Consider the following 26,518-nt stretch of genomic DNA (forward strand, 5'->3'; position numbering starts at 1 on the left):
TCCTCTCCCAAAAATGAATAAAGTTGCAAAGTTTTAAGCTTCTACTTCCAATTGTTACATTTTTACAGCAATTTCAGTAACGTATACTTTTGACTCATTTTTTTAAAACCTTTTTTGCCTTTTTACTAAATTATCTGTTCGACTGCTTTTACATGATCCACAATTGAATGGTTTTATCAATTTATAATTAAAAGAAAAAATTATCTTGATCTCTAATGTGTTATGAATCATACTAAGAAGATTCAATACATTAGCTATTGAAATGAAATTGATATGAACAGTCAAAGTTGCATTTCCGTGTCATATTTGCACTTTTTTCCTGTAGGTAGTGGGATTTTGCCTAGTGTTTAGGTTGGTTTCATCTAATAATTATTGTTTTCAGTAGTATTAATTTTCATTTACCACAAGATGACATTACATTTATAAGGAATTTTCACTTATATATTTTTAATTATACACTATGAAATTTGGCTTTTGGACCATGATAGCAAATTTTCAACTTTCCAACAAACTTTGAACGATCATAACTTGATGGCTAATTGAGCTACCAAAATAAATTTGGTACTTTTGTTTATGGTTTACAAAAATCTATATGATCACATTAATTTTTTTTTTAGATATAATGAAAATAAAATTTTGGTTTGGGATACCTAGTAGGAGAACATTGACCTCCCTCTGTAAGAGTGCAAAACCCTAACATTGTCATCTCCCGTAATCAGAATATACATGTGGCTGATGACCGCTTGTGAATTTGATATTCTCATGAAACTTAGTCCTTCAGAGGAAGCCGGTTTAACCTGTCTAGGGTGAGTGCTGCTTCATTATGGTTGGTATTACGTTAGAGGATTTATTGAAAGTACTCCATTTGCTCAGCATGAAGGTTATCCTAAAGACGAATTAGTTATGCTAGTACAGTTATGCAGAGCCTTCATCTTCCTGGATAAACTATTGCAAAAACATGGATGTCTTAAATTACAGGAAATTTCGTCAACCAAGAAAAATTTAGAAACGAATGATTAGACAAGAACATACAGATTGGAATTTGTATATGGTTGACCCACTTAACTGTGAGAACTGACCCACTTTAATTAGGCAATTAAAGGGATCAATCATCACCCACTTAACTGTGAGAACTGAGGAGTGAACTTGCAAAATATCAGAAAACTTATGATCCCTGAATAAAGAAAAAATAACGTTAATACTAAAAGAAACTGATTTTGTAAATGAAGAATTTGATTGTTTCCAAGTCAATAGAGACATCTTACAATTTTTTTGTCTTAATTTTTTACTTTGGGAATTCTGTCTTTGTTGAAATCCAAATTAAAAATAGAGAACAATATGAGAAAATTAGGCAATTAAAGGGATCAATCATCAAGCTCAGCTTGCAACTAAATCACGTCAATGCATTGGTTTTCATCAGATCACCAAAGTTAAGCAACACTGAACCTGATTAGTACAGAAATGAACAATCATTTATGGACTATCTGGGTATATAAATAGAAAGTATAATCGACAAGAAACTAGTAAGTTCCTACTACTGTTCCATCCTGGAATGGTTCAATCAATCTATCCCAATTAACATTATAAAACATGGAATAAAGGCTGGTTGTATGATCCCTTAGACTTGAAAAGGAATATTGAAAAAAAAAAACTGAGGCTCTACTGATAAACTCAGTAAATCTCATATAGATATAAATACAACTGTGGAATAAGTAGTAGATATAGTATTTTAGAAAAGACTGAGACTAGTAACATCATGTCTGTGAGAAAAAGGTTGCAGAAAAAAAGAAACGGTTTGGGGCAGTCAAATTACAAATACGTTTCTGCACTATCCTCAAATGGGACAGAGATTCACTAGTCCAAATGAGACAACAAGACTCTGTATATGGTCCGATGGTATAATTGTAGAGATAGAGAATAGCCTCAAGAGTGAGAAACTGTTTAGAGCAATGAAGAGTGTTTTTTTAACACTGTATATATAGTAAAGCAAATGTATAAGCACAACTGTTTGTATACCTAATTTGCATAACTATTTTTTTAAAAGTTTATTATAAATTTATGTTTGGTGCTATTCATTTGTAATTTTATTCTTCAATACATATCAAATAGTTCTGTCAATATTAACAGTAATTAATCAAAGTAATTTATTAAAAATTAATAAATAATCCAAACTTTTCTTAAAGATCATGTTTATTAATTTTCAAAAGAGGTAATTTAAATAAAAGCTTTAAGTTTTGAAAATTTATATTAAAGACATTTTAAAAGAATACTAGATTAACAGCCTCCAAATGGCACATAATTTTTTGTTATATATAAATATATATAAAGAAAAATTACATTTTCAACAGATTGGAGATATTTTGAATAGGGTGCCCTCTAATGTAAATGTAGTATTGTGGTCACTGCAATAATTCTAGCTAAAATTAAGATAGAGGATGACCAACAACACCCTCACTTTCTCTACAATTTTAATGGCCTTATAGCTAATTTGTCAAAATATATTTTTTTTTACAAATGAATAATTCAAAATGTATCTGTTTTGATATTACACTTTATTTTTTTGTCTTTCATCAGTGCAGGAGAAATCTGTCTATACAGTTATAATTTTTATTTTAATCCCAATTCAATGTCCCTTTATGGGGAGCTGGATTTTTCCCACATTAATAACCGTGCTTGTGTCTAATTTTGCCCTCATGGGGAAATAAGGACACTAGTTTTTGTTGTCAAGGTAATTTTATGTGAATTGAAATATTTTGAAATAATTTGAAAAGAAACTTTAAAAACAAGAACCTACGTAAAAAGAAAGATAAAACAAAATAAACTTTCAGATGTTACATGTAAAAATAAATAAAACTAATACATAACAAATTAAATGATTCTACTCTTGAAGTGACTTGCAAATGTGAATTGAAGATGAGACTGTTAACTCTTTTTTAAATGGATTTGTTAAAAAAAAATGTAATGAAAAATGCTTTATCATAAGATTGCTTCAGTCTCTTTAAGCAAACTTTCAGCTCCAAAATCTTCCAAATTCGTGGAATGAGTATAAGTCTGTTGTGTATCTGTTGGTAAAGCTGCAGCTTGTATGGTTGGAGTATCGGCCACTGCAGGTAATGCGACGGTCACAGGTTGGGCTTCAATGATCGTAATGGGTTGTAAGGCTGCTGTGCTACCTGGCATTACCGAGGTGCCCGATGGGTATGCAGGAATCAGTTGGGCATGGATTGTTGTCCCATGTGAGTCAGTTGACTCCGTAAAGTGCACAACATAATGATCGATCACAGCATCTGCAGTTTTAGCAGTCAGTTCTCCAGCTGCGACTGTTGTATCCATCGTTGCTGTCTGTGGGACTGCAATTGTCCCGTCTGTTGCTTGCTGACCAACTGTTGTAGCCTGAGCCAAGATTTGATGACCTGCAAGTGTCGAAGTTGTAATTGGATTGTGCTGACCATCCAAAACACTGGGTTCATCTGGATGCACCCCCAAAGTAGCAGCAGCAGGGTCAAGAATCATGTGGTCACCCGTTTGGAGGGTTTGAGCATCAGGAAAAGTATTAGGTGTACAGATCTGTGGCAGTATCTGTGTTTTCACTGCTGTTCTCCCTCGAGCTCGACCACGTTTGCGAGGAGTTTGCTCTTTCTCCCCAGTTGGTTTGTTTGCGTCTGAAATCACGGTTATCATACGCTTACGAGGACGGCTTAATTTGCGCCGATTACGTGGACGGAAGATTTGTGGATCAGAGCCGACCTTGACTGGGTGACACTTGTGGTCATGATAGAGCTTAGGTCTGAAGAAACCACGGCCACATTTTTGGCATTTGAACTTGTAGTCAGCCTTGTGGCCTCGTTCGTGTTCAACTAGATGAGGTCGTCGGCTGAAACCCTTTCCACACTCTTTGCACTTGAATGGTTTCACTCCACTGTGAGTGATGATGTGTGCCTTTAATTTATCCGGTCGGTTGAATTCCTTCATACAACCTAAGTGAAGAATAAAATAAATTGTTATACGTCAAAATATGCAAAAAAAAAAAAAAATCTCTTATAATTAATTTATCAAATTTAATGTCAGAACCAAATTTTTATACAATCTTTAAAAGGTGATCAAAAAGTACTGAGACTTTTTTTCAGGTTGCCTGTTACATTTAAGCTTAAAATAATAGTTTTGTCAGTTTTTTTTTAATTAATACTGAAATACAATGTATATTTTCAGCAATTCCTTGTACATGATTAAATAAACACAAGTTGCTATATTATCAATAACTTGTGAGAAATTGCGAGTTCATACCTTTCCCAACATCATATATGTATAGATGATCCTAATAGATTTGATAAGATTTAAAATCAGCATAGCTAATTCCAGTTCAGAACTCAATAATATTGACATACTTAGATTGGGCATTTTGAAGTATAGACAACAAAACAAAAAAGTGATCAAAAGCGAATATCTATATAATTATAAAACTATTAGTTGTACTCAATTATGTTGAGTACAATTAAACTTCAGTCTTTGCTTAACTTAAAAATGGCCAATTCCAGATGCCACTAAATTAGGTTATGAATGCATAACTTAATTTAGGTCAATCACTGACTGACCACAAGGAAGAAAATAAAAACAATTCTTCAAAATTTGAGAATGTGAAAATGAATTTGTGCCGACTTTTCATGTGAGTAACGGCTCTTCTCTAAAATGATTGACGTCTTAAATGGTTCAAACATCCTGCTTGTTGCCCAAAGGGAGAATTAATTTGCAATATATTCCTCCTTAGCTATCTGCCTTGGTGGTGCAAGCATATTGGTGGACAGCTGAGAACTTTGAAAACAATAATCAAGGATTCGACTGAGCTCTCATGCCCACAGATGATTGACCTTCAACAGTGAAAACGAAATTAGTTAGCGACTTTATGGTATCTTATAGTATGGTGCAGGCCAAGGAAGAGACCGACGCAAGTTGACCAGAATAAATGCCATTGCAACAAACACAACAAAATGATTGTCAGTTTATCCCCTAGTAGGATTCAAAGAACTGTACAAACAATAGTGAAGACCATGGTGTGTTGCCAGGTAAGATATATATATCTCAGAAGAGTCAACAAGTGTTATTTTTAGTGACTCCACACCAGTGAGTAGTGATGGAGTTAACCAGTAAGAATTTTGACAAGAGTCACAATAGTATATGTTAGGATAACGTGGCAGCAAATGGCAATAGACCCAGTTGCATGTGGCATGACTGAAGCGAGGTGGGTGGGGGGACAGTTAAAGATTATCTCTCAAGACAAAATGCACTAGAAATACAGGAGAATGAGATAATGATAGAAAGGTTGTCACAAAGTTTTTAGTCAGTCTCTGGTTAAAACGATACAGACAAGATGTGTGTGACAATGTAGAGATAATCTAAGCAAGTGTTACCATGATATTTTGCTCATCTGCATCTCTCAATCCTATCTTTATGATTAAGAAGAACAAGAAGCAATTAGATATTGGTCTCTCCTTCCATAAACAGCTTCTCCCTCTAAATAAAATTTGAAATTTCAGCAAGTCTCCATTGTGTTTCCATGCACAAATAGTTTACTTGTCTAGCTAAACAGAGGAGGCCAAGGGTCAACAACCACGAAGGGATCGTGGCCAGTCATGAATGACAAAAGAAGGAACCATGAAAAATAGACGAGCATGTAAAAGCCTGTGCAACACACGTATAAAAAGATGTTTTGTTGTTTTTTGATCGCCTATTGACAAAAATGCACAGGTGCAAAAGTATGTGTTGATATAAACGACGTGTGAACTGCTTAAAGATTTAAATCTTACACAAATATCTTAAAACATTTTCCAGCATTGAACACTTCATATGTCACATTAATAAAAAAAAAAATCTTTAGCAAAAAAAATTAGAAGAAATTCAGTTTTTGCTTTTGAAATACCTGTAAAATTGCGGAATGGACACTTATGTTTTTTCACCGATTCATGGATCAGCATATGTCTCTTCAGCTTGTCCTTTCGATTAAATGCAGCGGGACACACTTCACACAGGAACGGTTTCTCTCCACTGTGGATGAGGGAATGCATTTTCAGATAATGTTCTGTCTTGAAACGTTTTTGACAAGTCATGCATGGAAATTGGCCTAAAAAAGAAGATATTTTTTTTATTAAAAATACATTTGATTAACCAGCAAATTAACATTTATTTTATTGAATGAATAAATAAAATAAAGTAAAACGTAGAATTGCTAGTTTTGGTTCTCAAGCATGAACACAGAACCTACAATGACTGAGTAGAAGTCCTTTATCTACTATGCCATGGATACTTCTATGCAAGGACCCATGGCATAGTCGATAAAGTACTTGGTAGAATTTAGTTGTACACTCTTCTGGAGGTAGAAGATTCAATCTTCAATGTCGGTGACACTCAAAAACACAATTGCAAATTACTTTGGTTTCCTATAGAATCATGGGTGATGGACTGAGAGCATACTACCACCGTGGATTAAATAAAGAGCTCTGTTTGAAATTTTGTATAGATTTCAGAGTTGGCAGAAAGATTCCAAGCTACAACTAAAGAAAAACATATTTAGAAGAAACATCTGTATTATTTGGATGACTATTCTCATCTCAAACTACTATATCCAATTCAGGAACTTATGCAGAATTTCAAAACTCAGTATAGGTTCTAGTATTCAACACAAATATTCTCACATTCGAAAAGATGCACCTGAAGAAGGCTGGAAGTTACATTGCCAAAACACTGTAAAAATAACAACCAAGATGGGAATATAAATCCAAATAATTAATGCTTATTGAAAAAAGATAAAGACAGAGCATCTACATATTAATATTGTTACCACAACTTATCTACAGAACTGTACCCTACTCAACCATATCTTCAATATGATAGACAGCTTTCTCCTCAGATCTGAGTGCCCAAATCCATGTATTGGGGGGAGGGGGCTGTCCCTCTCACAAACCATTTTTTTTACCAACCCACCTCAAAGAGTATAAGAACTAGTAAGTCTCACTTTTTGACAACATTGCTCGAGCCTTGTGTGACAGACACCTAGAGCCCACTCAAGAATGTTGCTCACCTTGTGATAATAGTTGATATCACCATAAACTTTCAACCCCAAACTGAAGCACCATTACTCAAAACAGTATATTACCAACATGCTAATTGGGAATCTTTCAGAGATCTCACTAAAGTTGCACCTTGAAGTAAAACTTTTCCCCTCCCAAATACAAAAGTACAAAAGAGGTAACCAAAGCATAGAACCATTAGTCTTGAAGTGGACATTCCATAAATAGTTCACTTTTCACATTTAAAACTACCATTGCACATAAGCAACAAGCATTCCAACATTTCAACCACCGTATGTCATCAACAACAAATAGACAAAAATGTATAGCATGAAAAAACCACTGAAGGTATTTATTTGCTTCCCCATGAAAGCAAATTAGACACAAGGTTGTTTTTTAATGTGGGGGGAAAAACCAGCCCCCCCCCCCACAAAAAAAAACAGGAGGCACTCTGGCACTATCCAAATAAATAGCAATTGTCTGATATGAAGGGTTTCCCCCACACTGACCAAACCTAATTGACTTCAAAATATCTCGGCTCGGAAGGCTAGACGTTTGCCAGAAACCACTGTAAGAATGCATGTAATAGTGCGATTAAGAGTAAGTATACGAAGATGACAAGCAACTGCATAGTGTTGCAGAAATTAGAAACTCAATTTCTGGAAAACATAATTGTCCTTGCTTATAGTACACTTCCTAAAAGTCAAACATTCAAATTCCTCAGTCTAACATTCACAGGTAACAGAATTGGAATAAATACACTGAAGACACTGTCAAGTTTGCTGCAAAGAAGATGGACTCCCTCTACTAGGCTAGAAAACTTCTCATATCTACCAGTATCCTATATGTCTATAAAACCGCCTTTTCACCAATATTGTGGCCACATCTGAGTTAATGCATCTGCCACAACTCTCTTAGGATGTAAAAGAAACCTCTAAGCTAATGAACTTATTGCACCAATTTAATTAGCAGCAAAATCCCGTCCCTTTACTGTAGAGGTCCCAAGATGACAAAAAAACAAATAGCTTCTTTCTTCAAACTGTTTGTCTTTGAAATTCCATCCCTTCTCCCTGTTTCTGAATGTACCAATCTGCAAAAGTTTAAATATAATGTGCGCAAACATCTTGCTGCAACACTCCCAACTTAGGATGCCCACTATAAATCTGGCCCCTAATCATAGTAACTCATTATGTCTTAGTGGGAAAGTGCATTGTTTGGGGTGGAATAAAATTTCAAAAAAAAAAACAAACAAAAAAAACATTCTAATGATGTCTTCATAGAATTTCTACTGGTATAGCTAATAAGAATAAGACCACATAGAATTATTATTACAGCATAGTTAGCAAAGATGACTTACCTATACTGCCATGAGTTGGCAGGTGGCGTCGCAGATATCGTTCACATGGAAATATTTTCTTACAGTGTGGACAGGGGAAATCATGGGATGAGGTTGATAAATGATGTTCTAGAGCTTCTGGAGTGGAATATTTATTCAAGCATTTTGTACACTGAAAATGCCTGCAGAAAATAAGAAAAAAAAAATCAAAGAAAGAATTCTTCAAAGAAATCATTTTAAAGAGATTTAAATCTTTTTTTTTTTTTCATAGTTTTCATACTTTATGTTTGTTTTTAATGCCAAATCTTTTTTTGTTATTTAAACCAAAACACAACACCTTATCATCATCATCATTATATTCAGTTTAAGACATGTTTTACATACTTGGAAGATTTTAGAAATTGACTTCTAAAGTGACCTATCTATGGCCCAGTTTTTATTTATCTTTTTCTTTTAAAACCATCCTTATCACTTCCTACCATGTTTTCCTTTGCTCGCCCCAGTCAATTCATCTTGCTATGTTAACTGTTCTCCATTGAGTTTCTTGGACACAACACAGATTAATACATCGTCTCTCAAGAAACTAAATAATCTCACCAAACCTTTGCAAGCTTCCCAACTGCTAGACTTTGGAATTCCTTCCCCATTTCCTGCATCCCTGTCTGTACTGACATGCAGAATTTTCAATGTAATGTGAACAGACATCTTGCTGCTCAACTCCCTACATAGTGTCCCTGTAGGCATGGTTTCAAATAGTAGCCCCTTACATCTAAGTGGCAATATGTCTTGTTTGAGGTTAATAAGAGTAATAAAAAAAATTTTTTAAATACCAAAAGATGATGATGATGATGATGGTGGTGCAGCATCAAAGACTTGCGTTATTTACAGTCTTTACAGTTGTATTGGACAACTCTTGAACTGTAGCCTACCTTGGTCCATTTCGGCTGTGAGTGAACTGATGCACACCTAGATCATAAAGAGTAGTGAAATGCTTAGAGCAAACATGGCAGCGGTAAGTCATGTCTTCTTCATGGCTTTTAGTGTGTGCTAAAAAGGCTTCTAACTCTTTGAAGGTTTGCCCACACGATTTTACGACACATTTGTATACCTAAAAAAAGAAAGAAAAATCTTAAGTGCAAAAAAAAAAGTTTTAATTTTATCAATAAAAACATAACACATTGTATATTCAGGTTTTGCTAAGTAATATGAGGAGGAGTAATAGGATTACTGGAATCTATAGAAAAATAATGAACAAGATGTAGGATAAACTTAGATAAGTATTTAATAAGCTTTGATGATAACCATTGTCTTTTTTGGTAAGGATACGGAAACATTGTGGTGCATTGTAAAGAAGGGATGATCTGTGAGGAGGAAGATTTGCCTCACTTAAACCCCACGGTTCAAGTTTTGCAGGTTGACTTACATTTCTTGTTTTTAGATATTTTTAATTAGGCATTAATTGCAAAAACATGTACCATTGAATTAAACAAATCCAAGTTTTAACATTGTATTGTTTTAGACAATTAACTATTTTCTTTTCTCTTGAATTTGTATGATTTTTCCGTTTTACATCATATCAACATTTTCAGGGTTATTTAATGTTAATATGCATCCATTATAAACAATTCATTGTATACAATAATGAGCACAAGTTGTTTTTCTACTAATAGCTGCAGGTGGGGTGGGGGTAAATACTTTTCCCAATGGTATTAGTCCATTACTGAATGCAATTAGATTTAAATTCAGCATCACCAATTCCATAGCTTGCCACAGTATCCATTAAGCCAATTTTATGCCCCTTCATCAATTTAAGAACTGTCTACATTTTATTGTAGATATATTTGTTAGTAGTGATAGGACGATTAATCAGAATCAAGACATTAGAACTTTTAGGGGTATCAGAATCAGAAAAATTGTGCTTATTTTCTGATGCCAAAAATAATTTTTTATTTTTTTAAATTTAATTTTCCATTGTTGGTACGAATGATAAAATAATAGATATGTATTAATATTAAATTAAAACCTCTACATGCATATTTTTATGTTTGCGAAAATCTGAAATAAAAAAAACAACTTTATAGCCAAAATATTTAAAGATTTTAAAAAGCCAGAATCAGTAATTGTATCAGAATCGGGCAAAAATATTGGAATCGCCCATCACTAATTTCTAGTTCTACTTTTCACTTCATCAGATCAATATTCTGACATCAAAATATGACAAAAACCACAATCATACCTATAACATGCAAACCTCATTCTTGAACAATAACGGTAAACACATTGCTGTATAAATAAGTACGGAAGACAATAATTACCTGCTCACTTTTATGGTGCACCATATGTGACTTGAGTTGGAAATAAGATTTGAATTTTTCAGGACAATATTGGCACAAATAGGAATTATCAACAACAACATTCAACCTCTGCTCTTCGTCATTAAGCTGTGAAAAAAGAAAGCATCAGTAAATGATACATTTCTTATTTATTTAAATGAAATTTTTGAAATTTTTATCTTCTACATTAGAAAAAATAAGTTTATTTTAAATTGAAGCAAAAACAAATTACTCTTATTTTCATCAATAAATATTTATTAGAATAAAAACAATTCTATATCCTTATGATTATTAAATATATGATACTTATCAAAAATTGAAGTTTTTGTATTATTCAGACAACTACACTTCTTTAGGTGCATCTTGCCAAACTCTGAATCTATATAAAATTTCTTATTTGGATCTTTCCAGATCACTATTCTTTCTAGTTGATTGTATTATTTATTTCAGTTACCTTAGACTGTGGTGGTCTATCTTGAGTGGTTGAGTAGGAAACACAATGATCTTCCTTTCCTTTCTCAGTTCCACCTTTTGCTTCTTAACCTTTGCTCTTCATTTTGCAAATCTGTTCTAATCGTTTTGGAAAATCTTAGTACAAGATTTTTATATTTGATATCCCCCTCACTATTAGTCACCAGAAACACCACTTGAGCACATGTCACTTCTCAGCTGGTGGCTTTAAACACCCTTCTTGCTTCCAGCAAAGAGATGTTTTGGGTATATTTGATGGTAACTATTTCCTTTTCCCTTTTCTACCTTGCACAAATTTTGACATAAACCAGGTGATCACCATCATAGTTGACATATTTATGACTTCCTTTACATTCAGCCATAGAGTGGTTAGGGTCTTTTTCTTCACACTTTTCACAGCTATTCTAAGATTTCCAAGACAATGAATCTTGAAAATCTGCTTTGATAATTTTCTTCCACACATTCTGAACTTATATATCAATGCACTCTTTTAGTGGTTCCATAAGTTTTATTTTTGATATTCATTATTCCTGTTTTCTACCCACTATGTAGTCCACTTTGACTAAAAGACTATGAGGGTTGTCAAGGGGAAAGTCAATCACCTTAGCAAGATATGGTTACTGGAATGATATACTCAACCTGATCACAAGCACCAATGTTCCATCAATTTTTCTACACATAGGCATGTTGTGATCATTTATCTTTTAGATTGATTGACTCTTGCCACCACCTCCTAACACTTATTTATAAACTGGAATGGGTATGGATAACGATGAAGTTAACCGGCATAAATTTTATAAACAATTGGGAAAACTGATAGAATAAATGTTAGGGCAAGATGCGACTAACCGACTGATCAAATTGGGCCATCTCTCCAAACTCCTGTCTAGCCAAATTGATTAATTTATATATTTTTTTGAAACATGACATTTTTGTTCTGTCATGGGCATGTATATTATAAAGATTTTTTGATTTGAAATATAGAGGAATTTTGGACAAGAACTGGTACTTCATTAACTTCTGCTTTGACTATTTTAATTATAAATTATATACAAAAGGGAGTCTGAAGAGTAACAAGACTAGTTGTGCTATGTGAGATATGGGTGAAAGAAAGATACAGATTGTGTTATCAACTAAGATATCTTGGAAATTTATTACTATAATTTTAACTTTCTGCAACCATTGCACTTTTTCATATGCTTTTGTTTACAAATTCTCTATCCAAGCCATTTAATGCTGAGCAATAAATAAAAAAAAACATCATGGTACTGGAACAACCTCCTTACTAAACTGATCTTACTCCATGTAACTTTTTCCCTTTTGCTCAAGGGGATCAACAAGGAAACCTGTTTTGAAGGTCATCAAGAGGGTGGTAACGACAGAGGGGCAGTATTTAGTAGTGCATAAAAGTATGATGGAAGGATGGAATAAAGATTTTCGAAAGATTATTTTGAAAAGAAGACCATGAAATTTGACTGGAATTGAAATAATTATCTATTTCACAAGTCCTATAACTTTTTCAGACAAACATCATACTTAAAAGGTATATATATATATATATATATATATATATATATATATAGAGAGAGAGAGAGAGAGAGATACATATGTGCATACTTAAATAAATGTGTATGTAAGGGATTCACTGTTAAACAAATTAACTAATCATTATGAATCTTCAAACACAGCTGTTAGGGTAATAACGTGGACAATGTTCAGTTTAATATGCAAAGGCAGTAAAAAAGGAGTGGAAGTCCTTTGTGAAAATTCAGATACTGTCGATCAATTAATAAATATTCCCCAAATTTCAGTTTCTTTGAAGTATTATAAACAGTGTTTATTTGGAGGGGGGGGGTATTCAATCATTATCATTTTATTTGCCTTTGAGATAATAGACAAAATGTTATTACAGTAGAACCCCAGGATACAGAATTAAAAATTAGTAACAAAGTACAGTATATAATACACATGTATATAATCAAATAGCATTATAAATAACACTGTAAGGCTGGGCAACTTCCATAACCAGGGGCCGGAATAACATCGTATTCCACATCGTAACCTGAAAAAACTGTATCCTAGGGCCACAGTATCCCAAGGTTCTACTATATAAGATTTTTTTTTTAATTTATTTTTTTTTTTATTACATTTTCACCCCAAACAAGGCAAATTGCCACTTTGGTGTAGGGGGCTACTATCAGGGGCAATACTACTGAGGTACTATGTAGGGATTTGAGCAGCAAGATGTTGGTTCACGTTACACTTGAAGTTCTGCACGTCAGTACTGTTGGGGGGAAGCAGGGACCTGGAATGGAATTCCAAAGTCTAGCGATTCTGGGGAAGAAATTATTGGAGTAGAAAGATCTTTTACATCTAGGGATCTCTACAGTGTGGGGGTGGGATTTAGCAGCCTGTCGGGTTTGCCGAGGGTGCTCACGTTGTGGGGGCACAAGTGATTGCAGTTCGTCAGAGCATTCACCACTAAAATACTTGTAGAACAGACAGAGGGATGCAACATTTCGTCAATGGGACAGAGGCTGAAGCTTAGATGCCAGTTCAGGGCCTATCAGGTTTGCGACTCTCTTTTGAACCTTGTCAAGGAGCGAGAGACTAGTAGCAGATGCACCAGCCCAAATGTGACAGCAGTACTCCATACATGGACAAATGGTGGCCTTATAGAGGTACAGGATACTTTCGGGTGTTAGTAGTTGTCTAGCACGGTAGAGACAGCCCACCTTTCTTGCAGCGGCCCTGGCAATACCTTCAATGTAATTGTTCCAACTCATGTTTCCTGTGAACATTGCGCCAAGGAGTTTGAAAGATGTACTCTCAGATAAAGAGTCATTGGCCATTGCTATAAGTGGTAGAGAGAGTTTCTTGTAATTATTGAATGAAACTAGTTTAGTCTTGGCGGCATTGAATGTGACCATCCATTTTTGTCCTCATTCCACTACAGATTGGAGGTCTTCCTCTAGTGTTTCTGCCATTTCTTTAGAAATGTGTTCATTCGTCTTTCTGTCGTGCCTGTTATAGAGTGTAGTGTCATCAGCATATATACCCATCTCAGAGACACTTTTGTCGGGGAGGTCATTAATGAATATCAGGAACAATAGAGGTCCAAGGATAGACCCCTGGGGCACTCCCGCATTTATATCATATTGTTTAGATGTACGACCGTCGAGGACAACCTGGATTTTTCTCTTATCTAAGAAGGATTTAATTATGTTAAGTATTCTACCAGTGATACCGTATGATCTAATTTTCTTGAGGAGACCCTCATGCCATACCCTGTCAAAAGCCTTAGATATATCTAGAGCTACCGCTCTGCCCTCCCCCGCTTTGTCCAGTGAATGGTATATACATTCAGAGATTACAGTGAGGATATCTGCTGTGGAACGGGCTTGTCTAAATCCATATTGTTGGTCAGTCAGAAGTTTAGCATTTGTAAGGTGATGGACTAGAGCATGGTTGATTAAGGTCTCAAATATTTTGGCAAAAAGTGGGAGGAGGCTAATGGGGTGATAATTTGATGGGTCAGTTCTTTCGCCAGAATTCTTGGATATTGGTACAACAGAAGCAGTTTTCCGACAGCCCGGAAAGCAAGCTTCATTAAGGCATTTGTTGTAGAGTTTGGAGAGAACTGGAGCTACTTCGGCTGAGCATTTTTTTAATAGCACAGCTGGAATGAGATCGGGTCCACATGCTTTTGAAGTGTCAAGGTTTTTTATGATAGCATGCACCTGAGCAGGGGTGATTTTCAGATCGTCTAGCGTGGCGTCTGTCCGCATAGGAAAGTCAGGTAGGGGGTGGTTGGAAGGGTCCAGTGTGGAGTTTGAGGAAAAACCGACTGCCAAGCATGTTAGCCTTCTCGGTTGCTGAGGAGACAACCTCGTGATTGTTGGTTAGTGGGGGAATTGTTGATTGCCCATTATTTACTACACTGTTGTAGATTTTCTACAAGTCTTGAGTTCCTAGTTTTTGTGCTACGATGCATTTTTTAGTGGTTTCCATAAATTCTCTCTTAGCTGTCGCTATTTCTTTCTTAATATAAATACATGTTAAATTATGTTTTTAAACAAAAGTAATTCACTTAGAGCTAATAACAAATATTGCACATGTCTACATTGTTTTTTTAGATTATCAAGAGATAATCACTGAGTTCATAAAACGTGTGCATTTAATTTTCAATATTTTAACTATTTCACATCGCAAATGCTAATATGTTAGTAATGTGCCTATTCCTTTTTATCAACCAATGATGTTTCTATTTGCATAGGAACAGACAAACTCCTACAGCAACATAACTTTTAATGGTTTATAGATACAAAAAAAAGTTTTCTGTATTAAATAAATAGAAACAATAGAAAATGATTCTTCTTACTGCATCCAAAATAGTTGATGAGGGTGGTGGTTGTGGAGGTGGGGGTGGTTGATCTGGAATAGGTAACGAGGAATCTTCATCGTCATCATCATCACCACCTTCATCATCTGATCCATTGGGTTGTTTTGGTAATGTTGACCCCATGCCACTGGGCCACACCTGGATAATTAAAAAAACAAACAGAAGAAAATTAGGTGAGGTAGAAATGTAGTTTACTCTTTGGCATCCAAAATGAAAACGCTTGAACTCATTTCTGTGCAACTGGTTCCTCACATGCCCTCGACTGAATTAATTATGATTTTTCAGACCTGTGAATAATTCACAGGCTTTAAATTATCAATTCAGACTTCTTTGATATCTCAGCTAATCAATCCCCCTTGTTCTACAAAGACTAAAAATATAAACAGTCTATTTTTTCATATGTAAACCTCCATTTTAAACATATATAAAATATATCTTGTGTGAATTTATGCTTTTGAATTCATTATTTTGTTTGTGTTCATCATATAACATTTCTCGCGCTCGCTCATATCAAGGTATAAATATATAAAAAAGAAATTTTCATTAAAAATTGTTTCTCTAAAAATGGCTCTTCCCAAAAAATCCCCTTCGAAATTGGAATGCCTAAAAAGGGACATCCAAATATATACTGGTCATCTCAACACCAAGGGAACTTTCAGCAGAGGAACACAAGCAAATTTCTTATAGAAGACAACATTTTGAAGCAATTTGTTGAGGGGAGGGGGGGGGGTCATTCCAGGAGTGACAAATATATGCCCCACAATCTGTAGCTCAATTTTTCTTATACCTACCTTTCTACGCTGCAATTCCTAGGAGTTTTTATTTTCATATTTCTTTCTCTCTCTCTTTTTATTTTTTTTTTTTAATTATGCCATTTTTCAGATGAGTGAGGTATTCTTTTTCATTTTTTGATATAGAATTTTAAGTTAAATTTAATTATTACAATATTGTTTAGTCATTAAATTATGAATTGAATTAAATTGTTACAAAACTTTAACTAATATTGTTAAGGTAATGTTTTATTTATTCTATAAATTCTATAAATATATTGGATGTAAATGGTTTCCAAAATATTCAATCTTTTAATAAGTTCATATTATTTGGATTCTTCAGACGACCGTTCTTATGTGTTCTTGTTCTTGCACGTTTCAGTTGATGTAACCTCCAACTTTCTTCGGGTGTCTTTTGTTGAACTTGGGAATCTGTCTTTTGAACTCAGAAATCTACATAAAACCCTTGATTTAATCCATATGGAAGCATACTCTTGTTTTATCAGCCATGACTAGGTAGCAATTCTAAATAATTTGCAATTGTTTTAATGTCACCTGCAGTGAGGATTGAATCTTCAATCTCCAGAAGAATGTAATTTACAACTACATTTTACTAAGTACTTTATCTATTATGCTATAAGTCCTTGCAGACATCTAAAAAAAATTTCAGACTTTATTTGACTAACCCTCTAAAATTTAGACTATTTTCCTTTCTTATATTTTATATATTTTTAATTATTATATGTATTTTTTGTATTTCCTTGCTATTCACTCCCTTGTTGCTGTATGCATATATTCTTTCTCATTTTTAAGCTAATGTCAATAAGCCATTTTTTTCTAGATTTGATAATTCTGGCTCTTTCTCCTTTTCTGATAAGTAGCATTTAGCTTCAAAATACCATGGTGTGAAGAGGTTCTTTTTTTTTCTGTCTTCCTTATTGATCTAATGAGTTAATGAAGTTTTTAATTCAATTTTGAACTCTCATTTCTTACATTAATTGCGCCACTTAACTGTATAGAGCTTCTATGTTTATCAATTGTATTTTTTTTCTTATATATCTCATAATTGTTATACATCTCATTAGTTATCTTTACAAAACCAGATGTATTTAATTCACACTCAGAAGTTTTTATTCATTGTATTTTTTTATGAAGTACATCTTACATGTATTTCATTGAATAGCAGCAGACTACTAAACAATTCCTCAGAGACAGATGTATGTTCCTCAAAATTCCTGGAAAATTTTTTATATGGAATGAAAAAGAATTTGAAAAAGAAAAAAAAGTAGATAAAAGGACATAATTAAATCAAACAAAAAAAAACAAAACACTTTTTGTAGTGTTTATAGGCAAAAATATTTTGAAAAAAAAATTAATTGAATTCAAAACACATGTTGGGAAGCTATCTTATGCCATATTTCCAAGATTTTATATTTAGGTTCTTATTAAAAATAAAATGTTAAATAAATCCCAGAGGATACTGTTTCTAAAATATTCATAAGAAAATATCAGATTAAAATTTAATTAGATTCATTAGCCAATCACAAATTCTTAAAACATAATTTACGGAACTAAAGTTACCTACAATAAACAAATTAATTATTATTAAAACATGTTTTCATTTTCATAAATAAATATTCTTACTTCTCATTAAAGAGATGCTATACTTAACAGATAATCGACACAAAACATTAATATTTATCATCTTAGTTACTAACATAAGGTACTTAATTAAAATCAAATTTTTAAATTTACCCATACTAATTACTTATCTCTCTCTCTCTATATATATATATATATATACGGTAAGAGACACACCCATGTATTTATCTATGTGTCAAGTATTGATAGAAATTAGCTTTACCTTATGAGTGGACATGTGCTTCTTAACATTTGACTTCTGAGCAAAAGCACGTCCACAGACAATGCATTGAAATGGCTTCTCCCCTGTATGTGAGCGAATATGTTGTTGAAGATCAAAGTTTTTCGCAAAATATTTATCGCACAATTCACAGCGCAGCTTTTTCTTGCCAGATATACAACTTTGCACAATACCACAGTCATCATTCAGTAGAGTGTTGTCCTCTGCATGGTGAGGCTTTAATTTTTGTTGTAATCCAAGATCCTGCTCAACAGATGGCAGGATAGTAATAATGTTGTTTGGCTGAGCAACTTTGTGTGCTGAAACAAGAAAGAAGTCAAACCAACATATATTAAAACAAAATGAAAGATAAAAAATTATATCAAATTTGAAAAAAAAAATAATAATACTAGGATGAATATATCAGACTAATACATGAACCTGGTGGAACAAGGTGAAAGCAATCTGGAAGACAAATCTTTCTTCCAATATTAAACATGACTTCTTTGAAGTACAGGATGGAAAGATAAAATTGTTGTCATCATATTCGGGTTAATATCCATTTTACATGCTAGCATTTTTTACATGTTGGACCGCTTTAAGAAATTGACTTCCAAAGTAACCTATCTCTGGCCAAGTCTATCTCTTAGGTCTACTTTTACCACTTCTCATGTTTTCCTAAGCTTTCCTCTAAACTGAACCTACTCAAGGGTTTGACATCTACTAACCCAAGAATTCACATTTATTTTTACAATGTGACCATACCATCAAAGTCTCCTGTTCTAAACATATTTTCCTACACTGTCCAGATTTAATCTTCCTTTTAGGTCATCAGAACTAAGCCTGTCTTTAAGACCCACATTACACACCAATCTCCATTTGTGAAATATCAAAAAATATCAGCAATGGACAAGGCGAAGGTGACATTAAATGAAAAGATTATGATGAGGTTTTCTGCTATATCTACCCGATGCTTACCTGCTTTCTGAGTGGTGGTTTTATTAAGTAAATCTGTATCCAATGTAACAGTGTTGATAGTTTGCTGCTGGTACATCTTGCCATTAGCTTGTGGAGTCAATGCTGTTGATGTCAGTTGTTCTTGCTGATGTTGCTGCTGCTGTTGCTGTTGTTGAGGGACAATTGATTGGAGGGTTTGTGATGGAATTTGTTGGTTGACAACTTGGCTGTTGGTAAAGGTTAAGCTGTTGGCACCGGTCGAGGTCACATTGCCAAAAATTACATTCTGTGTGTTCTGCATTGAGTTTTGGACTGTAGAAACAACCTGAGAAAGGAACGGGCTTTGTTGGACAGGTGAATTCTGTTGTACGATAAATAGAAAAAAATCATCATTAACAATTAACGTCACAACAAAGAAAAATATTAAGCAAAGTCCATGGAAAAAAAGAAGAAGAAAGTGTATATATCAACTGTATGTCCATTTCTGTTTGTCAAAACTAAAATGCATTTTTGGTATTTATACAGTATAAGAACTGTGCTATTGTCAGAATTATCTGGGCAGTTTACAGAAAATGCTGGAAGATGACGAAACACTGAACCTTAATCCTAATACCAAAAAATAACCAAGAAAACATTTGTTTGCTATGATTGGTTTATTATTAAAAAAAAAAATCTAAATATTTATTATTGATTTGAACAAAAAAATAATTATAAAAATTATTTTAAAAAATCATATTAAAAAAGTAAAAGAAAATTTTTGTTTGCTATCAGTTGTTTATTATTCAAAAATATTTATTAAATCTTCCAATGAATGTTTTTTTCTTCATTTCTAAAAGTTTCATAAAAATTATACAATAATTATTCAAGAATATTGTTTTCATTTTTCAATTAATTTTTCATTGAATTAACTTTGTACTGATAGAAATAGTACATTGAAAAAATAATATCTTGAAAATATTGGCCAGGATTTGCGCAGAAAAAAAAAATCACAAAACTTCATAAATTGTCCGGACAATTCCAACGATAACATAAATACCACATTTTCTTTTATCTGCTTACTGCTTATTTATTTTCAGTTAATATGGCCTAGATGAGATAGGATAATATGAGCCATGAGAAGGAAATGGAAGTAGCAAGATGTAGAAGATACATATAATGACTGTATACACGAGTTAACATAATTGCTTAGTATTTATGTTTTATGGAAATCGCTCCAGATAAGGAATAAAATCCCTTGATGTAAGGAGCTAAAAAAAAAATACTACTTCAAGGTTAAAAAATAGCCAACGTTAAGTACTAGATGGATAGATTCCAACCCAGAAACAACAATTCTTCCCTCTTTGTCAGAAAAAGTCTTCACAGAATGTGAAGACCAAAGGACAAAATAAAAGAAGCAAATGTGAAAAATCTTTATTTTAATTATGACTAAATGAGCTGTTAAGTCAGTATTTCTTATATATTATATAATATATAAAGAAAATCGGTTTGATTTTCAAAGTTAGACCTAAATAGTACAGTCTGATAAATCAATATTTGATTATCAATACACATGAAAATAAAAAGAAATGGTTTAAGATATCTCAATAATGACATACATAGAAAGAGCTTGATAAGAAAGAATCTTTTTAAATTTTTAAAATCCGATTAAAATTAAGGAAGGTATGACTATTTTTGTGCCTTGCACGTTTGGATATTTTTCCTTCTTTAAGACCATATGCATTTTGTCACATTTTTTACACTGCTTTTTCAGTAAAAATGTTATATCTTTGTTAAAACACAAGATTAAGCAATGAAATTTACCATATAAGTGTATTTTGTGCAAGGAATCAGAATATGCCACTAAAAAATCTGAAGAAATTAATAGTTTCCAAATAATGTATAGTAAAAGCACATAAATATGCTGCAATTCCTTAAAAATGCCATTAAAAGAAGTTAGAGAACTCAAAGCTGAATTGTAATGCCTTTTATGTAGAAAAAACCGAAATCTAAATTTAGGACTATTTAAAAATGAATGTATTGCAATATTTCTTTCGTATTAATGTAAACTAGCAGGACCCATTATCCAACGTTGCCCGGTAGAAGCATGCCCCTTTCCTCTAGTAGAAAAATTAAAGTATGGTTGTTGTTGTTGTTTCCCAACCCCCACCCTCCTCATGTTAAGAACGGCTTTCAGAACAGATACCTCATTTTGGTGTTGGGAGGTGACTGTCAAAATATCTGCCACAAATTTAACCTTGATAATCGCTGTCAAGATCCCCACGTGCAAATACTATGAACTAATGAATAAATTTGAGGGTCGGATATAATTAAATTTGTTTCTTACCCATGTGTACTAATCTGGTGGCCAGTGATTTAAAGTGCACAATACAGGGCTTTATATTGCAAAAACTACTTGTATCTGCCAAATATAAATAAGGTTTTCTATATCAGCATAGTGGAAAACCTATAAAAGTCATCATTTTAAAGGAAAGTGTGTAGGTGGATCTAAGGTAAAGATTTATCTTTAAAACAAACCGACAATTGGTCTATAATCAAACAGCACCCCCCCCCCCTCATAAAACAATAAAGTATGGGTTTTGTTGTTGTTGCCAAACCCCTAACCTCTTCATGTTAAGAATGGCTTTTGGAACAAACACCCCCAACCTTCTCTGGTCACCCGCAACATCCACATATTAAGAACGGCACTCTGAATAGACACCCCATCCTGTGAGTGGGTAAGGTGGATGGGGCTGTCTGCATATTTGTTCCATCTTTAACCTTGATAATTGCTGTCAAGATTAAGTGGCGCAAATACTATGCAACCCAAGGGAAAAAGTTGTCATGTTAAAGAAAAGTGTGTCTATAATTTGTCTATAATCAAACACATGCATACGATATTGGGGCATCAACTAAATTGTAAGCAGCTAATGCAAAAATCAAAAAGGAAAACAATGGTAAGTGTAATTAAAAATGTTATGTTTCAGGGTTGTTTTATTTGTTTTTTGGGGGGCAATGTTAATGTGTGCATAGGTATCGAAAAAAATGTAAAAGGAAACGGCCCATTAAAAAACAAAGCAAAAACCAAAGCCAAAAAAAAAAAGAAATGGCATTTGTCATTTTTTTGGGGGGGGGGGGATCTGCATGATATTAATGTGTGCATAAGTATCCAACAAAAAATAAAAAGTAAATGGCCTGTTAAAAAACAAGCGAAATCAAAAAACAACAACAACAAAAAAGAAGTGGCAATGTTGTCGGTTTAAGCTAGGTATGTGCAAAATGAATGCTGATGCTCAAAATGTATAAACATTTTAACCCCTCCCTTTACTTAAAAATTCATTAAAAATCAGAAAATTAACTGATTTTAATGAGATTTTCAGTATTTATCAAATAATGATCATGGAATGAACCCATTATTTTTATTTGAATCTTAGTGGAAATGTATTATTTTGTTTAAACAAAAAATACTTTTTAAAAATTATGGCTTTTTCAGTAGTAAAAAAAAAAAAAAAAATGAAATGCATGAATTTATTTTTGTTTTATTTATGAAAATAAAGCATTGTAAATTGTAACAATTGAAAAAATATATTTTACTTTTACAGAGACATTACAAAAAAAAAGCCCCTAAAATCTGTATTAATAAATTCGATATAACTCGAAAAAAATTAATTTCTCGAACTACCAATATTATCATTGAATTAAGAATTGTTTATTTTATATTTTCACACAAAATAATTATAATTGCAAGAAATATTTCTACATTTTTTTTTTAAATTACATGTTTTGCATAATTTTTATATGTACGATTCTAACATTTTCCTTAGGTGCATGAATGTGTAACTTTCAGTGCAACATAATTTTTATATAATCTGAAAAAATAAATATTTGCTTTTTAAATTTATAAGCAGGAACATAGAAAAATAATTAAATTAAAAAATGGTAAAAATGATATAAACGTTCACGATAGGAATGTATGAATGCACAACTTGGGGGAAAAAAAAAGAAAACAGCACCCCTACCTCGTTTTAACTACTTGACATCATTTTCAGACAGCCTTCGACTTAATACATGTTCTAAAAAAAGCTATTCAAACATTTAAACACTATTCATTTTTTCAAAATTTATAACACTGAAGACTGATTTTCAGTAACCAATCAAAATTGAGTGTTCTTTTATAAAAATTAATTGCACTTATGGCTATAGAAATTGTTTGCTGCTGTCACTACTACTGCTGGCACAGGATTCCACAATAAAAACAAAAATAAATTTAATACTTTTGCCTTTAATGCTCAAAAAAAAAAAAAAAAAAAAATTTTTTTTTAATATGCATTTATACAATAGAAAAAAAATAGCACCAAAATTGACATACCATCGTCTGAACATGCTGTAAATTTTGATCCATCGTATTGAGTGACATGAAATCTTCAGATAGAATATTTGGAGTGAGTTGATTCAATGGAGACTGAGGAACTGTATTGTATGTAAGGATGGGCTATAAATAATAATAATAATAATAAAAGGATTAAAAATTATTTTTGAAAACTGTATCAAAAACTATTTAAACCAAAAACTACATTCTAAATTATCTGCTTGAAAGAGGATTTTATGGTTGTTGTAAATATTGTTGATGGAAAGGTTTGAAAGAAATGAGGAACATATTTATTATTAAAAAAATTGCCACAAAAGTTTCTGGGCACTGATCTAAAATGAAAATTAGTTTTTGGATAAAAATAATTTCTTACTTACTAGTAAGACTGGGTGGAAATTCCACTCTAGCAGAGGTAGCAATTACATAAAAGTAGCGATAATTACATTAAAAATATTATATATAAATTTAAGACCTTGTCTATATGTGTGTGTACAGGATGGTCTCTACCAAACTACACTGTCAATTTTTTATCTATAGACTAGAAATTTAATATAGGTATTTGGACCTGTCGAACAAATTCGATTTGATTTTTAACCAGAAAAATAGCTGCTAAAGGCTAAAAATTAAAAGATTGAAACTTGACCAGCATAAATTAACTTAATGTGTAACCTTTATGCATGTATATATATATATTTGTACATCCATAAAAGTTACACATTATATATATACACAATCTTATTATCAGGTTGACAAGAAAGTTCCTCGGGGTTTTAACTTTTAAATTTAGATGAACATATCTCAACTCAAACAAAAATTTATTGATCGAAATAAGCACCATCAGAATCAACACACTTTTGCCAACGCAAAACAAATGTATTTTTGCCAGTAATGGAAAAATCTTGTGTTCTGGTGGCGATGATTTGCTTAGGTTTTCGAAGCATTTCTCACACAGAAAGTTGTCGAGATGCTTGAAAAAGTGGTAGTTGGTAAGTGAGAGGTCTGGAGAGTATGGTGGATGAGGGAGAGTTTCATAGCCCAATTTGTTCAACTTCTGCGGGGTCGGTTTAGCAACATGTGGTCGGGCATTGTCGTGGAGGAGAATTGGGCCTTTTCTGTTGACTAATGCTGGGTGTTGTTGTTGAAGTTTCTGATGCATTTCATTCATTTGTTGATAGTACTTCTCTACCGTAATGGTTTTGCCTGCATTAAAAAACTGTATTGGATGAGACTGGTTGCAGGCAATCAGCATGAACTTCTTTTGATGCAACTCTGGCTTCAAGAAGTGCTGTGGAGCTTTGTCGGCATCTAACCACGGAGACAAACATCGCCGGTTGTCGTAAAGAACCCACTTTTCATTGCAAGTCACAACCCGGTCGAGAAACAGGTTGTTCTTGTTATGTAAAAGAAAGGAAGATGACACTTCATAATGGTGTTTCTTTTGGCTGGCATTCAATTTGTGAGGCAGCCATTTATTATGTTTTTTTTGTCTTTCCAATCTCTCTCAAGTGGTTGGAAATCGTTGTGTACATTACATCTAATTCAGAAGCAGTTGTATGTGGATTGGCTTCGATTAAGGTTCTTAATTAACCATTGTCAACATCTGATAGCCAACCATTAGGCTCATCATCTTCAAGACTCTTGTTGCCACCATGAAATTTCTTAAACCACTATTGAGCTGTGCATTCAGTAGTGATTCCTGAACCAAACTCTTCATTGATATTGCAAACTGTTTCAGCAGCTTTTCGGGCTAGCTTGAATTGAAATAAGAAAATTGTGCAAATTTGCTTTTTTCCATCTTGTATTCAACATTCTGAAAAGATATAATTGTTTTAAAATGATTGTAATTTAAATGATTAGATAGCAAAAATGCTCTTTAAATTATATATAAAATAAATGTATTATAACGAAAACTTATTTGAAAATACATCATTTGAAATCAAAATTAAAAATCTTTTTGTCAACCTAATAAATATTAATGACAAGCGACAGCTCATGCTTTATGATTTTGAATCAATGTTTATGATTTTGAATCAATATTTATGATTTTGAATCAATGTTTATGATTTTGAATCAATGTTTATGATTTTGAATCAATGTTTATGATTTTGAATCAATGTTTATGATTTTAAATCAATATTTATTATTTTAAATTAATGTTTGGTAGAAGCCATCTCTCAGGCAGGCTGAGCTTGTGATAGAAGTTAACAAAAAAATTAACATATGGTACCAACATCAACTCCACATGGTCTGAACAAACTCTTAAAACTTCTCTCTTGGGGCAAAACAGACACCTTCTTCTCCAAACTTTTGGCCCGGAGTTCAACAAGAAGATACATAATCCATCATGGCTACTGCTAGACCATGGCATCAACACCCATATATGGTACACATATTCATTCATTCAAGTGATGTCCTGCCTGGTACAAGCATCGATAGCTATGGCTCTATGGTTTATGGTACAAATATACAAACTCTTTTCTTCCCAGACAGAACTTTATAACTTTTTGTGTTCGTTTATACTTATGGACTTAATCCATTACTAACACTCTTCTCTTTTCAATAAATCTTTTATTAGCATTTTAATGAACATGATCAAAAAGTTGTTTTAAATATTAAAATGAATCCTATTCTACACCATAATGCTTTCTACATCAATCTGTATAATTTACTGTTAAAAATAAGATTCCTTGTGAAATTATGTCTATTAAGAAATCACTCTTTGTTCTTCTGTAAAATTGCCATTGTTGATTAAATATTCTTTAAATAAAATGAATATGTCTATTGTTCACTTATAATTGTAACAATTTAATTCTTTGTAAAACAATATTTTTTGTCTTTTTTTTTAAAAACAAATTGTCGGTTAAATATTCTTCAAAATCATTAAAACAAATATCACTTTTTGAGATATATTTATTCAAAATTGCACTATTTTAAAGAACAAGATAATATAATCTGATTTTAGAAGAATTCATTTTAAAAGGA

The 26,518-nt window shown here is 32.8% G+C and overlaps 1 protein-coding gene across 2 annotated transcripts in view; it reads right to left on the reverse strand.

Annotated features, from left to right (window-relative positions):
- Nucleotides 1-2,533: 2,533 nt before the first annotated feature.
- LOC145277801 (zinc finger protein 341-like) overlaps nucleotides 2,534-26,518 on the reverse strand; it is a 59,957-nt gene continuing 35,972 nt past the window's right edge. For both annotated transcript variants that reach the window (XM_080129652.1, XM_080129651.1), the window contains exons 5-13: nucleotides 23,537-23,659; nucleotides 19,213-19,552; nucleotides 18,238-18,554; nucleotides 15,583-15,741; nucleotides 10,713-10,838; nucleotides 9,327-9,505; nucleotides 8,419-8,579; nucleotides 5,915-6,115; nucleotides 2,534-3,977 (exon numbers count right to left, since the gene is read on the reverse strand). In XM_080129652.1, coding sequence (XP_079985778.1) covers nucleotides 2,977-3,977; nucleotides 5,915-6,115; nucleotides 8,419-8,579; nucleotides 9,327-9,505; nucleotides 10,713-10,838; nucleotides 15,583-15,741; nucleotides 18,238-18,554; nucleotides 19,213-19,552; nucleotides 23,537-23,659 — 2,607 coding nt within the window. In that variant the 3' untranslated portion in view covers nucleotides 2,534-2,976. The remainder of the gene's footprint in view (nucleotides 3,978-5,914; nucleotides 6,116-8,418; nucleotides 8,580-9,326; nucleotides 9,506-10,712; nucleotides 10,839-15,582; nucleotides 15,742-18,237; nucleotides 18,555-19,212; nucleotides 19,553-23,536; nucleotides 23,660-26,518) is intronic.

This window comes from Euprymna scolopes, chromosome 6 (assembly GCF_053919585.1).
Source record: "Euprymna scolopes isolate OS-2025 chromosome 6, ASM5391958v1, whole genome shotgun sequence".
In the NCBI taxonomy this organism is placed as follows: Eukaryota; Metazoa; Mollusca; class Cephalopoda; order Sepiida; family Sepiolidae; genus Euprymna; species Euprymna scolopes.